The sequence below is a fragment of the Salvelinus alpinus genome, chromosome 15 (genome assembly GCF_045679555.1).
Source record: "Salvelinus alpinus chromosome 15, SLU_Salpinus.1, whole genome shotgun sequence".
Lineage (NCBI taxonomy): Eukaryota > Metazoa > Chordata > Actinopteri > Salmoniformes > Salmonidae > Salvelinus > Salvelinus alpinus.
The window spans coordinates 22699198-22717581 of NC_092100.1; the positions used below are offsets into that span (position 1 = coordinate 22699198).

The window sequence follows — 18384 nt, forward strand, 5'->3', positions numbered from 1 at the left end:
TCCTCTGGTTACTGAAGACAGAAGGTTACGTAGGAGCAGTGGCGATTTTAGCATATAAATATTGGTGGGGCAGAAAAACTATATTGGGCGGTGCATGCCAGCAAAACCACTACACAACACAACACTAAACAATACATGAATCACACTATAACGGTGACAAACGGTACCCACAAACTGTTAGGACCAACATAAAGCTGTCCCAACAGCAGTCCCAAAACCTTACCAATGCTACACCTGGCTATCAGCGGAGCCTTGTCCACTTGCCCTGTGGTAGCAGAGGGAACAGTACTGCTTGCCGAACAGTAGCGCACAGCAAGCAGAGAGAACAGTCTATGATTAGGGTGGCTGGAGTCTTTGACAATTTTTAGGGCCTTCCTCTGACACCGCCTCGTATAGAGGTCCTGGGTGGCAGGAAGCTTGGCCCCAGTGATGTACTGGGCCGTTCGCACTACCCTCTGTAGTGACTTGCAGTCAGAGGCCGAGCAGTTGCCATACCAGACAGTGATGCAACCAGTCAGGATGCTCTCGATGGTTCAGCTGTAGAACCTTTTGAGGATCTGAGGACCCATGCCAAATCTTTTCAGTCTCCTGAGGGGGAATAGGTTTTGTCGTGCCCTCTTCACGACTGTCTTGGTGTGCTTGGACCATGTTAGTTTGTTGGTGATGTGGACACCAAGGAACTTGAAGCTCTCAACCTGCTCCACTGCAGCCCCGTCGATGAGAATGGGGGCGTGCTCGGTCCTCTTTTTCCTGTAGTCCACAATCATCTCCTTTGTCTTGATCACGTCGAGGGAGAGGTTGTTGTCCTGGCACCACACAGCCAGGTCTCTGACCTCCTCCCTATAGGCTGTCTCGTCATTGTCGGTGATCAGGCCTACCACTGTTGTGTCATCGGCAAAACTTGATGATGGTGTTGAAGTTATCCCTGGCCGTGCAGTCATTAGTGAACAGGGAGTACAGAAGGGGACTGAGCACGCACCCTTGAGGGGCCCCTGTGTTGAGGATCAGCGTGGCGGATGTGTTGTTACCTACCTTTACCATCTGGGGGCGGCCCATTAGGAAGTCCAGGATCCAGTTGCAGAGGGAGGTGTTTAGTCCCAGGGTCTTTAGCTTATTGATGAGCTTTGAGGGTACTATGGTGTTGAATGCTGAGCTGTAGTCAGTGAATAGCATTCTCACATAGGAGTTCCTTTTGTCCAGGTGGGAAAGGGCAGTGTGGAGTGCAATAGAGATTGCATCATCTGTGGATCTGTTGGGGCGGTATGCAAATTGGAGTGGGTCTAGCGTTTCTGGGATAATGGTGTTGATGTGAGCCATGACCAGCCTTTCAATGCACTTCATGGCTACAGACATGATTGCTACGGGTCCGTAGTCATTTAGGCAGGTTACCTTAGTGTTCTTGGTAACAGGCACTATGTTGGTATTACAGACTCGGACAGGAAGAGGTTGAAAATGTCAGTGAAGACACTTGCCAGTTGGTCAGCGCATGCTCGCAGTACATGTCCTAGTAATCCGTCTGGCCTTGCGGCCTTGTGAATATTGACCTGTTTAAAGGTCTTACCCACATCGGCTGCGGAGAGCGTGATCAAACAGTCTTCCGGAACAGCTGGTGCTCTCATGCATGTTCCAGTGTTATTTGCCTCGAAGCGAGCATAGAAGTAGTTTAGCTCATCTGGTAGGCTCGCGTCACCGGGCAGCTCTCGGCTGTGCTTCCCTTTGTAGTCTGTAATGGTTTGCAAGCCCTGCCACATCCAACAAGCGTCAAAGCCGGTGTAGTACGATTCGATCTTAGTCCTGTATTGATGCTTTTCCTGTCTGATTGTTCATCAGAGGGCATAGCGGGATTTCTTATAAGCTTCCGGGTTAAAGTCCCGCTCCTTGAAAGAGGAAGCTCCAGCCTTTAGCTCAGTGCGGATGTTGCCTGTAATCCATGGCTTCTGGTTTTGGTATGCACGTACGGTCACTGTGGGGATGACGTCATCAATGCACTTATTGATGAAGCCAATGACTGTACTCCTCAATGCCATCAGAGGAATCCTGGAACATATCCCAGTCTGTGCAAGCCAAAACAGTCCTGTAGCTTAACATCTGCTTCATCTGACCACTTTTGTATTTCACCGGTCACTGGTGCTTCCTGCTTGAATTTTTGCTTGTAAACAGGAATCAGGAGGATAGAATTATGGTCAGAACTGCCAAATAGAGGGCGAGGGAGAGCTTTGTATGCGTCTCTGTGTGTGGAGTAAAGGTGGTAAATGTCGGTTAAGACATTAATGAGTGAGCTAGGACGGAAGTAGTCAATATAACTATTTGTTCAGCACTTTTGAAATGTACGGTGAAGGAATTCAGAACATGGTCCGTTCTTACAGTGTTCTCCCTGTACGCCAAGTCAGAACCATAGGATAATTAAAGGGAGCATATAAGCAGACAATGAAAGCTCTTACAATAGCTCTTACAATATTCAATGATTACATTTCTCTAAAACAGGTTAAAGGCAACATGTGCACCACCAAATCAGAACAGTCTGCAAAATTAAGAGGGGAAAATAGACCAAATTATTAGAGTGAAGCACATGGGCTACATGGGTTATACATATCTCCCATTTTTGGTGTCACCTTGTTGTGCTGTGCTCACTTGAACAGGAAGGTGGTGAGGCGGTCCTTTGTGGGCAAATTTTGTCATGAAACTTTGTCATCAAAGTATGGCATTTATGGCGCTTTCAAGACAACTGGGAACTCTGAAAAAAACAAGGTCAAATCATGATGACGTCAGTGATCTTCAGGTCGTAGCTCTAGAAAGAGGCCAGATTTCCCGACTTACAATTCCGAGTTGGATGACCGTTCAAAACGTATTTTCCCAGTCGGAGCTCGTTTTTTCCCTGAGTTCCCAGTTGTCTTGAACTCACTGAAGTCAGGTTTCCCAGGTCCGAGTTAACAGTTGTTCAGAGCGTGGCAGAAATCATGCTGAATTGACAGCACGGCCAATGTTGAATCTTTATCATTTTAAGTTTGGAAAAGAGACCCTTAAACCCAAACTTGGGACCACACAGCCACTTCACTGAATAGCAGGCTAGTGATTGCTTTGCAATGCTTGCAGTTAGCCTCTAATTCCTTCCAAACCACTCATTGTTGAAGTTGTAATTTCCAACTTGTTGTGTAATGTTTATGTCCAATTGCCAATGAGCACCGATACGTTTTATCTATAATTTCTCTTAATTATTTATCTTCATATGACAAGGATTAAAAGCATTTGCCAGTAGATTTTTGGCTTGATTCATGATGATGACTGCTAGCTTGCTAGGTAAGATTTAGAAAGTATGATGTTGACAAAGTCACTCCAATCAAAGCTACTGTAGATATAACGTGATTTGACGTCATTTTATCTGTGACCATTGACCTCGAGCTTTCTTGGATTGGCACTTCTAATGTAACTCTATGGCATCACCCATTGGGGCTTGAATTTTCTAGCGCTACCCTTAAATTTGGCGATGATGTGGTTTCCCCATGAGTGACAGAACATTGAGCCAATCACGGCGCAACTAGAGAACATTACCCAATCACGGCGCAACTAGAGAACATTACTAACCCCTACGCTCCACCACCACAGAAAGTACTGAGCTAGGCTGAAACACCTGCATTTTGGAGCTGCCTTACTTAAGAAAGCAAAAAAGAGACCATGTTTGTTTGCGGCTTTATAAACTCAATTATTATATATATATATTTTTTTGTTTGTTTGCAAACTGATATGTGACACGTATTAATGCCAAAATAACATGCAAAACAGGCGGAGGGAGGTTGTTTGGTTGGTTGGTCGGGGAGAATGGGTGTATACAGCGAACGTCTAGCAATACAAAGGTTGTGTGTTCGATTCACGTTGGGAACAGCTGTAGAATTTTAGCTAACCCTTCCCCTAACCCTTATTCTAACCTTAAATTAACCTAACATTTTACATAAATTATCCTAACCTTTGTCGTTGATGTATACAGCGAAGTCTAACAATCCAAAGGTTGGGTATTCGAGTCGCGTCGGGGACAACTGTAGCATTTTAGCTAACCCTTCCCCTGTCCCTTATTCTAACCTTTAATTGACCTAACATTTCAGGTAAATTATCCTAACCGTTGTCGTTTTCATTCTCCTAACCTTTACGTAAATTATCCTAACCTTTGTCATTAGTTAATCACCAATGTAAATTCTTGCCATAATTCTCCTTTGTTGTTAAGATGCAACAAACAACCTGGTCTCAGTTTAAGATGAGAGAGGATTATTTATTTTATGAATCAATCAATCAAATGTATTTATAAAGCCCTTCTTACATCAGCTGATGTCACAAAGTGCTGTACAGAAACCCAGCCTAAAACCACAAACAGCAAGCAATACCGGTGTAGAACCACGGTGGCTAGGAAAAACTCCCTAGAAAGGCCAGAACCTAGGAAGAAACCTATAGAGGAACCAGGCTATGAGGGGTGTCCCGTCCTCTTCTGGCTGCGCCTGGTGGAGACCGGAAAGACAGGAGAAAGGAAACCGGATAAGACAGGAGAAATACTCCAGATATAACAGACTGATTTTAGCCCCCGACACATAAACTACTGCAGCATAAATACTGGAGGCTGAGACAGGAGGAGTCGGGAGACACTGTGGCCCCATGCGACGATTCCCCCGGACAGGGCCAAACAGGCAGGATATAACCCCACCCATTTTGCCAAAGCACAGCCCCCACACCACTAGAGGGATATCTTCAACCACCAACTTACCATCCTGAGACAAGGCCGAGTATAGCCCACAAAGATCTCCGCCACGGCACAACCCAAGGGGGGTGGGGGGGGGGGGGGCGCCAACCCGGACAGGAAGATCACGTCAGTGACTCAACAAACTCAAGTGACGCAAGACCAAATCGGAAAGATAGGTAGGAGGAAGCCCATGTAATGCTTTGTAGGTTAGCGGTAAAACTTTGAAATCAGCTCTTGCTTTAACGGGAAGCCAGTGTAGAGAGGCTAGCACTGGAGTAATGAGTTACATTTTTGGGGTACTAGTCAAGATTCTAGCAGCCGTGTTTAGCACTAACTGAAGTTTATTTAGTGGTTTATCCGGGTAGCCGGAAAGTAGACCATTGTGGTAGTAACCTAGAAGTGACAAAAGCATGGATTAATTTTCCTGCATATTTTTTGGACAGAAAGTTTCTGATTTTTGCAATGTTACGTAGATGGAAAAAAGCTGTCCTTGAAACAGTCTTGATATGTTCGTCAAAAGAGAGATCAGGGTCCAGAGTAACGGCGGGGTCTTTCACAGTTTTATTTGAGACGACTGTACATCCATTAAGATTAATTGTCAGATTCAACAGAAGATCTCTTTGTTTCTTGGGACCTAGAACAAGCATCTCTGTTTTGTTCGAATTTAAAAGTAGAACACTTGCCACCATCCACTTCCTTATGTCTGAAACACAGGCTTCCAGGGAGGGCAATTTTGGGGCTTCACCATGTTTCATCGAAATGTACAGCTGTGTGTCATCCGCATAGCAGTGAAAGTTAACATTATGTTTCCGAATGACATCCCCAAGAGGTAAAATATATAGTAAAAACAATAGTGGTCCTAAAACGGAACCTTGAGGAACACGAAATGTACAGTTGATTTGTCAGAGGACAAACCATTCACAGAGACAAACTGATATCTTTCCGACAGATAAGATCTAAACCAGGCCAGAACTTGTCTGTGTAGACCAATGTGGGTTTCCAATCTCTCCAAAAGAATGTGGTGATCGATGGTATCAAAGGCAGCACTAAGGTCTAGGAGCACGAGGACAGATGCAGACCCTCGGTCTGACGCCATTAAAAGGTAATTTACCACCTTCACAAGTGCTGTCTCAGTGCTATGATGGGGTCTAAAACCAGACTGAAGCATTTCGTATATATTGTTTGTCTTCAGGAAGGCAGTGAGTTGCTGCGCAACAGCTTTTTCTAAATTTTTTGAGAGGAATGGGAGATTCGATATAGGCCGATAGTTTTTTATATTTTCTGGGTCAAGGTTTGGCTTTTTGAAGAGAGGCTTTATTACTGCCACTTTTAGTGAGTTTGGTACACATCCGGTGGATAGAGAGCCGTTTATTATGTTCAACATAGGAGGGCCAAGCACAGAAAGCAGCTCTTTCACTAGTTTAGTTGGAATAGGGTCCAGTATGCAGCTTGAAGGTTTAGAGGCCATGATTATTTTCATCAATGTGTCAAGAGATATAGTACTAAAAAACAATCACAGACCATCATATTTCAACACAAAACGCAGAAATAAAGATATAATTCATGCCTTACCTTTGACGAGCTTCTTCTGTTGGCACTCCAATTTGTCCCATAAACATCACAAATGGGCCTTTTGTTCGATTAATTCCGTCGATATATATCCAAAATGTCAATTTATTTGGCGCGTTTGATCCAGAAAAACACCGGTTCCAACTTGCACAATGTGACTACAAAATATCTCAAAAGTTACCTGTAAGCTTTGTCCAAACATTTCAAACTACTTTTGTAATACAACTTTAGGTATTTTTTAACGTAAATAATTGATATGATTGAAGACGGGATGATCTGTGTTCAATACCGGTGGAAAACAATGTGTAGCATGCTTTCTGGTCACGTGCCTCTAACAAACAGTACACTTCACTGGAGCCTCATTCTGAACATGGCTACTTCTTCATTTCTCAAAGGCAAAACCTCAAACAATTTCTAAAGACTGTTGACATCCAGTGGAAGCGATAGGAACTGCAGGAAGGTCCCTTCGAAATCTGGATTCCCAATGAAAAACTATTGAAAAGAGAGTGACCTCAAAAAAAAAGAAATCTGAATGGTTTGTCCTCGGGGTTTTGCCTGCCAAATAAGTTCTGTTATAGTCACAGACATGATTCAAACAGTTTTAGAAACTTCAGAGTGTTTTCTATCCAATACCAATAATAATATGCATATATTAGCATGTGAGACTGATTAGGAGGTAGTTTACTCTGGGCATGCTTTTCATCCAAACGTGAAAATGCTGCCCCATATCCTAGAGAAGTTAAGTTGGAAAAATAGGATGATCAAGCAACAGTGAGGGCTCTTCGATACTGCACTTTACTGTCTTTCCAAGCTAGTCGGAAGACTTCCAGTTTGGTGTAGCGCCATTTCCGTTCCAATTTTATGGAAACTTGCTTCAGAGCTTGGGCATTTTCTGTATAGAGCTAGCTTCTTATGACAAATGTTTTTTTGTTTTTAGGGTCTAGGGTATTGCATCTAGGGTATTGTGCAAGGTTAAATTGAGGTCCTCAGTTAGGTGGTTAACTGATTTTTGTACTCTAGGCGGAGGGAGTCTGGAAGGGCATCTAGGAATCTTTGGGTTGTCCGAGAATTTATAGCACGACTTTTGATGATCCTTGGTTGGTGTCTGAGCAGAGTATTTGTTGCGATTGCAAACGTAATAAAATGGTGGTTCGATAGTCCAGGATTACGAGGAAAAACATTAAGATCCACAACATTTATTCCACGGGACAAAACTTGGTCCAGAGTATGACTGTGGCAGTGAATAGGTCCGGAGACATGTTGGACAAAACCCACTGAGTCGATGATGGCTCCGAAAGGCTTTTGGAGTGTGTCTGTGGACTTTTCCATGTGAATATTAAAGTCACCAATTTTTTAAATATTTTCTGCCATGACTACAAGATCCGATAGGAATTCAGGGAACTCAGTGAGGAACGCTGTATATGGCTATAAAAAGTGATTGAGTAGGCTGCATAGATTTCATGACTAGAAGCTCAAAAGACGAAACGTCCTTTTTTTGTAAATTGAAATTTGCTATCGTAAATGTTAGCAACACCTCCACCTTTGCGAGATGCGCGGAGGATATGGTCACTAGTGTAACCAGGAGGTGAGGCCTCATTTAACACAGAAAATTCATCAGGCTTAAGCCATGTTTCAGTCAGGCCAATCACATCAAGATTATGATCAGTGATTAGTTCATTGACTATAACTGCCTTTGAAGTGAGGGATCTAACATTAAGTAGCCCTTTGTTGAGATGTGAGGTATCACGATCTCTTTCAATAATGGCAGGAATGGAGGAGGTCTTTATCCTAGTGAGATTACTAAGGCGGACACCGCCATGTTTAGTTTTGCCCAACCTAGGTCGAGGCACAGACACGGTCTCAATGGGGATAGCTGAGCTGACTACACTGACTGTGCTAGTGGCAGACTCCACTATGCTGGCAGGCTGGCTAACAGCCTGCTGCCTTGCCTGCACCCTATCTCATTGTGGAGCTAGGGGAGTTAGAGTCCTGTCTATGTTCGTAGATAAGATGAGAGCACCCCTCCAGCTAGGATGGAGTACGTCACTCCTCAACAGGCCAGGCTTGGTCCTGTTTGTGGGTGAGTCCCAGAAGAGGGCCAATTATCTACAAATTCTATCTTTTGGGAGGGGCAGAAAAAAGTTTTCAACCAGCGATTGAGTTGTGAGACTCTGCTGTAGAGCTCTTCACTCCCCCTAACTGGCAGAGACAATTACTCGATGCCGACACATCTTTCTAGCTGATTTACACGCTGAAGCTATGTTGCGCTTGGTGACCTCTGACTGTTTCATCCTAACATCGTTGGTGCCGACGTGGATAACAATATCTCTATACTCTCTACACTCGCCAGTTTTAGCTTTAGCCAGCACCATCTTCAGATTAGCCTTAACGTCGGTAGCCCTGCCCCCTGGTAAACAGTGTATGATCGCTGGATGATTCGTTTTAAGTCTAATACTGCGGGTAATGGAGTCGCCGATGACTAGGGTTTTCAATTTGTCAGAGCTAATGGTGGGAGGCTTCGGCGTCTCAGACCCCGTAACGGGAGGAGTAGAGACCAGAGAAGGCTCGGACTCTGACTCCGACTCGCTGCTTAATGGGGAGAACCGGTTGAAAGTTTGTCGGCCGAATGAACGACCCCGGTTGAGCATTCCTACAGCATTTCCTTCCATAAGCCATGAGAAAGTTGTCCGGCTGCAGGGACTGTGCGAGGGGATTTATCATACTATCTGTACTTACTGGTGGCACAGACACTGTTTCATCCTTTCCTACACTTGAGCATGGCCTTATTTCTATTACAGCATATTGGATGACTGTCATTCATATTCCACTAGCCCAGCTCAATGTAACATCGATAGGTTTAGGCTACTACATGATACTCAAATTTTCCCAGTACCCATCAAGAGGTTGCTACAACCTAGCCTATGAATGAACGTTTGCAACGTGGGTCACAGGTCATGATAATTTTTTGTCATCAAGGTGACAGACAGTGACACATTCAATACCGGATTGCACACTCTTGCCTGCATCTAGGGCATAATCATTAGTCCAACAGTTGCAAACGAGAGTTTCTATTGGACAAATTCAGGTATGTTTATCCCCGTTTGGTTTGCTTCCGTTAAGAAATGTTTTTCAACGATGAATACACCCCTAATCACGTGCAAACACAGATCACTTTCACAGCTCGTTGTATATATAATTCCTTCTCACATCTATCTACGTTCTCTCCTCCTCTCACCTTTTCCCTTCACTTGTGGACCAGACGTGTTTAGATAATTTACCTAAACACATCAGCTGTCTGTGACCAGGCGAAAAAACATTTCCAACCTGCATATCATGATTGCTAACCACTACACACAGCCTACATCATTGTCACGTCATAGTCAACATAGCTAGTAGAAGTAACGCGTTAGTAAACCAGCTACAATCATGCAGCACAGTGTACACTCAGCTGCAAGCAATTTAGCGGTTAAACTGGTGGAAGAGTTCCAGTGTTGGATTGCCATAGTCAGCTAGCTAACATAGCATCCCTCTCTGTTTGATCCCGGTGTTTGAGTAAGCTAAACTAGCTAGCTGCATTCGATGCTAGCTAAGAAAGTGAAAGTGAAGAAAATCTATACTATGAAATATAGCTAGCTCTCTCTCTCGCTTCTCCTTAATTTTGGAAGAAATTAATTTGATCAAAACTGTTGTCTTTCTTCCTCTTTGAGTCAACTACTCATCACATTTTATGAACTGCAGTGCTAGCAAGATGTAGCTTATGCTTTCAGTACTAGATAAATTCTCTGAACCTTTGATTGGGTGGACAAGATGTCTGTCACGCCCTGACCTTAGAGAGACGTTTTATTTCTCTATTTGGTTAGGTCAGGGTGTGATTTGGGGTGGGCATTCTATGTTGTCTATTTCTTTGTTTTTGGCCGAGTATGGTTCCCAATCAGAGGCAGCTGTCTATCGTTGTCTCTGATTGTGGATCATACTTAGGCAGCCCTTTTCCCCCACTTTCTGTTGTGGGATCTTGTCTTTTTGTGTTGCATGTGTTTGCACTACTAGCTTTACGTTCGTTGAGTTGTTTATTGTTTTTTGGTGGAACATTTTAAAATTAAAGGAATGCACCTTGGTCTCATTCTAACGACGAACGTTACAATGTCAGTTCATGCTGCAAGAGCTCTGAGAGGTTGGAGGACGTGTGTAAGTCTACTGTGTAAGTCTATGGAAGAGGGTGAGAACCATGAGTCTCCTAGGTTTTGTATTGAAGTCAATGTACCCAGAGGAGGACAGAAGCTAGTTGTCCTCCGGCTACACCATGGTGCTACCCTACAGAGTGCTGCTGAGGATACTGAGGATATCTTCATTGCAAAACAGTGTGTTTTATTTGGTGATGTGACTATATTTTGTATAGTTTTATCTAAAAATAAAAACATTTTAATGTTTCACTATTACATTTCTATGAAATTCATTGAGGAGGATGGTCGTCCCCTTCCTCCACTGAGGAGCATCCAAATGTCCTCCAAGACGTATGATAAGTTACATCATCCAATTCGTATGCTATTGTACGACTGGGGTAAGACGTATGATACTATACGTCCTCTAATTAGTATGATATGGCATGACCACTATTCCATTCATAATGTAACGTAAGGTACTAAATGTAATGTAATGTATCGTACTAAATGGAAGGGAACAGATTTACAGCAACTCATGAGCAGGTTGAGACACAGATGAAGCCTATTCCTGGACTAAAACACTTTCAGTGGATATTCTCCACTGAGGATGCTTTATAGTCCAGGAGTAGATTTAATCTAGGTCTGGAAAATCTACCAATCTACCTCAAAAGTAGTCTGAAGTAACTCATCCAAAGTGTGTACTGGTGCTGGAAAATAGAAGTATCCTGAGGTGCACACAATATTGCTTCTGGCTGAGTAAATGTATTGCCTTCACAGAGACAAAAAACATTCAAGGACCAACTGGTGCTTCTGTAACTATCTCCTGCTTAGAACTCACCACTCACCCAGAGTCCACTGTCACTGCGGTATGTGTCACGACATGCTCTCTCTAGTCCCAGGCCCGTGACCCATTCATTCAGTGCACCTCTCTCTGTCAGAAGAAAGATAAAGGCCTGCCACCATTCTCTCTCTCTCTTCGTTCCTTTTCTACGCTCTGTTGTCTGTGGACTCTCAGATGGTTTATTGCTTGTGCCCATCTGCAGACACCTCGTAGAGAGAGGAGCCTAACAACACTACAAGACAGGAGACGTGAACAGGGGACACGTAGCAGGCTGGCAGCACACTTGCTTTTATGCCTTTACCCCCTCTCTCTTTATTCCCCTCTCTCTCTCTCTCTCTCTCTCTCTCTCTCTCTCTTTCTGGCTGTCTCTCTCTCTGTCTCTCTCTCTCTCTCCCTCTCTCCCTCTCTCCAAATATCAAAGTTAGCAATTCATCAGCATTCACAAGCCACAATAAGGCCATGACTCGCTGGCTGAGCGCTCACAGACAAATGTGTTTTGAACAGGGTGAGGTCTAACATTACTGAGGTTCAACACAGATGCATTTAGCTCTGACATTCATCACACGGCTTTGTTATTTCAGTTTCTGTCAAAACTATTTGTTTTTACATTGACGTATCTAAACATACTACCTTGGGTTCCCTCAGCAATTATTTTTTACATATTTGCAAGGTGTTGGAACCACACAACAATAACCTATCAAAATGGAAACTCAACAAGTTTCAGTTTGCCATTATGCTTGTAAGATGTCAATGTGAATGTTTCCAGTGCTTTTGGATAGTGGTAATGGCATGGCTATTAGTGGTAATGGCATGGCTATTAGTGGTAATGGCATGTAGTAGCAGTGAAGGTCCTGAAGACCTGGGTTGGTGTCTCTGGGGTTGTCTGCTACTCTCTCAGCTTCACTGGAGGCCCAGTTAGTTACACCACCTCTGCTAAAGCTCCTCCATTCCAGGTGAGCTCTATTCCTCAACCCCAGAGGAGCTCACAGGAGAGGCAATGGGGGCTCACAAATACTCAGGCATGCAGGGACATACACACACTTGCTTAAACATATCTGGTCACTGCAATGGATTGGACAGAGCTTTGAAGTGAAACATGCCTTTATAACTCAGTATTGCCTCCAGAGACCCCAGAAGGACTTTGTTCCCAGATGGGAGGAGTTGTATAGGTCAGTGGGAACTGAGAGAGCTGAGTGTCCCAGGTCTCCAGATGGACACTAGAACACCAAGGTGGAGAGCAGTGGGGATGGTGGAGGATGGCTATTGATCTCACACCTCTCCCCTGAGACTGGCCATGGCTTTGCCTGCCTGCCTGGGTGGACTGTTCCACTGCTACGTGCCAGCTCTACTTCCCTGTCCCTGAACTAGGCCCAGGACACATTAGATCTAGCACATATTTTGTCTCAGTTTCTCTTACTGTGCAGTAATTGTGTTTGGCACCCTCCCCTCCCTCCTTGTTTTGGCATGGTAGTAGCTAGGGGGCAGTGGCATGTGTATGCCGCACGCACGCACGCACACACACACACACACACACACACACACACACACACACACACACACACACACACACACACACACACACACACACACACACACACACACACACACACACACACACACACACACACACACACACACACACACACACACACACACACACACACACACACACACACACTCTCTCTGACACACTCTGACACACACACACACTCTGACACACAATGAGTGTACACCAACCGCTCACACATAGTTATAGACTATTGCGATATTGTCTATATGATTACAGCTGCCACTGTATTGAAGCCATTGGATGCAGTTTATCATAGCTCACTACACTTTAGTAAGGGGATGGGTTCAGTACACATCACTGCATTCTGTATCAGAAAGTAGGCTGGCCCTCTTTGAAGTTGTTGATCGATGCTTTGCACTCTTTATGTTTTTAAACCCTGCTGCATAAACTTCTGCCTACCTTACTTCATTGTTAACTTACAGATGTACAAAATACCAGACCCAGTCTCAGGGATGGCTGACCTTGGAGATTCTGTAAATCTGCTTTTAGGTTTTTTGCACCTTCCTTGTTGAATAATCTCCAAGGCTCTCTAAAATGTGATGAATTGGTGACTCTAAGGCAATTGAAAAGGCTGATTGAGGACCTTTTAAATGAAGAATGTGTTTGTTTTCTATGATTGTGTTTAGATTTTTGTGTATTGATGTGAAGATTAATATATATATTAATGTGTGTTGATGTGAATAGGAATATTGATGTGTATCGTGTGTATTGATGTGTATACAGGAATCTGTAAAAGGGACCTTGGTCTCAGCATGACACCCTGCCAAAATGAAGGTTAAATAAAAAATACATAAAAAACACACACACGAACACACGCCTCTCGGTCCTGTTACGTTGCTCAGAGCTGGGCTCTCTCTCTGTGTGTACTCCGCGCCAGTTTCCCTGAGAACAGTTGTCCCGGTGATCAGTCGCAGCCTGAGAGCAGGCATCTCCCAGCAATCAAGGTCATCATCTCTCCAGAGGCGAATGGCTTCAAATGAAAGACGCAGCGTTAAATGATCCATCTCCATGCCACTCGAGACTTGTTCACTTTGAGTGGCTGCCTGACTACTCACTGCATCCCGCTCCCCTACACGGCAAGCTCTGCATCCTCCATGCTGCTCAGAGAACAGAGAGAAATACACACAGATTTTTGTTTTAAGCCTTCCCCAAGCCATAGCCCTAACTTTAACCACTTGGACCTAAACTTAACCCTTTGAGTTCTTGTTGTAGACTCAGGTGTGAGAGGCTTTCTGACGACTAGCTTTAGGCCCTGTGGGAGAGAATTACCAGAAGGTCTCTCCATCAAACAGTCAGTCATCATGTTAATATGCATTACCTGACCCTCCCTGATCTGACCATTGACACAGACTGTTCTGCTATAAGCCAGGATTTAAGTTTACAGCAGGCTGATCAAATTAAATCAAATAAAAAAATGTCCCCTCTGTTATGTAAGTCAGGGCCAGGTGCTTTCATCTGATGTACCGTATACTGTATAGGTCTTAGATCAATGGAATTATAATAAATCCCTGGATCTGGGTAGAGTAATCCGAATCCCTTGCCAGGGATCATCCGGTTAGAGGACGCAGAACAGCCATGGGAAATACAATTACTCATATGAATGGCATATGCACTTACACACGCGTGCGCACGTGTGCATGCACGCACACACACACACACACAAAGTATACTTGACTGATGTGTGTGTTATATCACTGTCTCTTTATCTTTAATCCCTGCAGCATCAGACAAGAACACACACACACACACACACACACACACACACACACACACACACACACACACACACACACACACACACACACACACACACACACACACACACACACACACACACACACACACACACACACACACACACACACATCCACGACCACCTGCATGCACACAACCACGCAGGCATGCACCCACACACACACACCATAACCCCCCCCCCCTTCTCCTTCTACCTCGCACCTTCCTCCAGGATCTTGGAATAGATCATCAGAGATAATTTCATACATCGAGCACCACCCACATTCCACAGTCTTCCTCAGAGCCAGTGCCTTATGAGAATCAGAGTCAAAACAGAATTTAGAGAGAGACTCACCTGTCTCACCTGTCTCACCTAGTCTAAACACCATGCAGGCTGACTGTTGATTTTATTGCTATGGGGATTGGGGGACTTGGTGGCCCAGTGTACTCCCCCATGTTTTCTCATTTGATCCCAGTGGGGCTCCACTCCCATACCTGTAGAGATGGATGCTCGTTCTCTGTTAATAGATCAGCATTAGTGTCAGCTGCCTGGCTCTGTGGCTGCAGTACTGGCGTGGTGCCACACGCACACACAGACACACACACAGCATGGTGGGTAAAATATGGTATTGTCCTACCGAGACACAGAGGAAATGAATGTGTCAGTGCAGTGGAGGTTGTTCAGTCATCTGGGTTTATAGATCACAGACACTCTGTGTGTGTGTGTGTGTGTGTGTGTGTGTGTGTGTGTGTGTGTGTGTGTGTGTGTGTGTGTGTGTGTGTGTGTGTGTGTGTGTGTGTGTGTGTGTGTGTGTGTGTGTGTGTGTGTCAGGCAGCATAGAGACGTTAGTATAAAATCCTGTAAATTCAGATAAGCTACAGCGAGCGGGCCGAAGCCAGAGCAGCTCGCTACAACATGCCTCCAATAGTGGCCCTTTTTCATCCGTGTTTGTACCGTTTCCTCTGGCTCTGGCACAGTTATTGTAGCTACCTAAACTCATATGTCAAATAGGCCTGGTGATTGTGAGTATACATCATACTCTGAGAGATGGAAAAAATTATCTTGGGGCTTCATCTTCCATTAGATGGGTGTGTGTTTCCTTGCACATAGTGTACATGATGTGTGTGCATGAATGTGTGTGTTTATTTCCATCTCAGAGCTTTGTGAGGGGCTGCTGCTGGTGTTTGCCTGGCAGGCACACTCTGTAGGCAGCATGCTGATAGACCAGAGAGAGAGTTAAACAGAGAGAGCAACCTTGGGAAAATCCTCTGCATTATCATTAACAGCAGACTCGCACATTTCCTCAATGAAAACAATGTACTGAGTAAATGTCAAATTGACTTTTTACCAAATTACCTTACAACAGACCACTTATTCACCCTGCACACCCTAATTGACAAACAAACCAAAACAAAGTTAAAGTCTTCTCATGCTTTGTTGATTTCAAAAAAGCTTTTGACTCAATTTGGCTTGAGGGTCTGCTGTACAAATTTATGGAAAGTGGTGTTGGGGGAAAAACATCCGACGGATGAGAGTCCCCTAAGCAAGCTGGTCCTGGAGAATAAAACACAATTAGACCCAACCAAATCACGAGAAAACAAAAAGATAATTACTTGACACATTGGAAAGAATTAAGAAAAAGACAAACCAAACTAGAATGCTATTTGGCCCTAAACAGAGAGTACACAGTGGCAAAATACCTGACCACTGTGACTGACGCACAATTAAGGCTATGCTCAGTGAGCATAGCCTTGCTATTGAGAAAGGCCGCCGTAGGCAGATCTGGCTCTCAAGCGAAGACAGGCTATGTGCACACTGCCCACAAAATGAGGTGGAAACTGAGCTGCACTTCCTAACCTCCTGCCAAACGTATGACCATATTAGAGACACATATTTCCCTCAGATTACACAGATCCACAAAGAATTAGAAAACAAACCCAATTGTTGTAAACTCCCATATCTATTGAGTGAAATACCAGGGTGTGCCATCACAGCATCAAGATTTGTGACCTGTTGCCACAAGAAAAGTGCAACCAGTGAAGAACAAACACCGTTGTAAATACAATCCATATTTATGTTGATTTATTTTCACTTTTGTACTTTAACTATTTGCACATATGACAATTGAAATGTCTTTATTGTTTTGGAACCTTTGTGAGTGTAATGTTTACTGTTCATTTGTATTGTTTATTCCACTTTTGTTTATTGTTTAGTTCTCTTGCTTTGGCAATGTTAACATGTGTTTCCCATGCCAATAAAGCCCTTAAATTGATTTGAGAGAGAGAGAGAGAGAGCTCTGCCTCTGTCACACACCCAAGGCGTTGGGACCAGGTCTGGGGCTGAAGCTGCCCCTAGCACAGAGAGAGAGAGGAAGGGCCATATGAGCACACATGCATACACCTCCGTTGGCAGTGCTGAGTGCCCCCAAGATCATCCCCGTGCAATTCCACACAGCACCTATCTATCACCGTCCCGTTATTCCCTTCCATCCACGTCCCTCTGTCACATTTCAAAACAATCTGATGCCTCCCTCACATTTCCCTTTATTTCCCCCTGAACCATTTCCCAACTAAATAATTTTGAATGGAATGCAAATAGGTTCGAGTGAAATTCAAAACGGATACGATCCGATCCAGAAGGAGCCAATCAATGACAGTTGGGACTGCTCCCTTTGGCTCTGCTTTGTACAGCCAGGACAGTCTAACTCCGAACCAACAGTCCTACAATTGGCTGAGTAGAAGCAGTGACATCACTCTAAAGAATGAATCCTGTAGCCAGGCAGCGTTTCTTAGTCAGTGTTGCTGTTAGGGGGCTGAGGAGAGAGTGTTTAACATTTCTCTAGTCTCACTGTATAGACAAATCAAAGGCAGAGTGGCTCCTCATTAGAGCCCAGTCTGAAGTGGCCTTCTACACCTGAACCAACAGCACTGTGCTGGAGTGATTAGGCCTTCAACAAGCAGCTAGCTAGCACAATGGAGTCATAATGTCTTAGCTACTACAGAAGTGGGATTGCAGCTTTCTTTCACACACTTTATTTTATTGCCTCTCTCTCTCTTTCTCCCTCTCTCTATCTCCATCTTTCTCTCTCTGTCTTTCCACTATCTTTTCATTTATCACTGAAGCCTTAGAATTTGAGAGTTTTAGAAGCCTTAGAATGTGGTTTTATTGCAGTGTTACTCTTTCTCTATAATGCGCTCTTTTGTAATAGAAACCCTGCTCTTTCTCTCCCAACAGAATGACTCGTGGAGCGAGCTGTACTCCTTTGCCCTGTTCAAAGCCATGAGTCACATGCTGTGTATCGGTTATGGGCGCCAAGCCCCAGAGAGCATGTCTGATATCTGGTTGACCATGCTCAGTATGATCGTGGGAGCCACCTGCTACGCCATGTTCATCGGCCACGCCACCGCCCTCATCCAGTCCCTGGACTCATCCCGGCGCCAGTACCAGGAGAAGGTAGGTACACCTTCCAACTCATCCCAGGCCGTCGATGAGGTCTAAGCCATTTATTATTTTTAATTTTTTTAAATTTAACCTTTATTTAACTAGGCAAGTCAGTCAAGAACAAATTCTTATTTACAATGGCTGCCTACCCCGGCCAAACCCGGACGATGCTGGGCCAATTTACAATGAGCAGGTGAAAATTCAGGGCCATAGACATAAGTTATAACCATGGCCTGGAGTTATCCCTGGTAAAGTCACAAACTCAGGAAAATTCCTGAGTCTCAGTGTCCTCAGTCTCAGTGTCCTCAGTCTCAGTGTCGCTCAGTCTCAGTGTCCTCACAGATC

At 44.3% G+C, this 18384-nt stretch overlaps 1 protein-coding gene across 1 annotated transcript in view; it reads left to right on the forward strand.

The window, feature by feature from the left end:
• The window catches only part of LOC139539744 (potassium/sodium hyperpolarization-activated cyclic nucleotide-gated channel 2-like), a 130072-nt gene that overhangs the window by 53504 nt on the left and 58184 nt on the right, over positions 1-18384 (forward strand). Inside the window, exon 4 of the mRNA XM_071342980.1 lies at positions 17833-18051. Within this exon, the coding sequence (XP_071199081.1) occupies positions 17833-18051 (219 nt within the window). The remainder of the gene's footprint in view (positions 1-17832; positions 18052-18384) is intronic.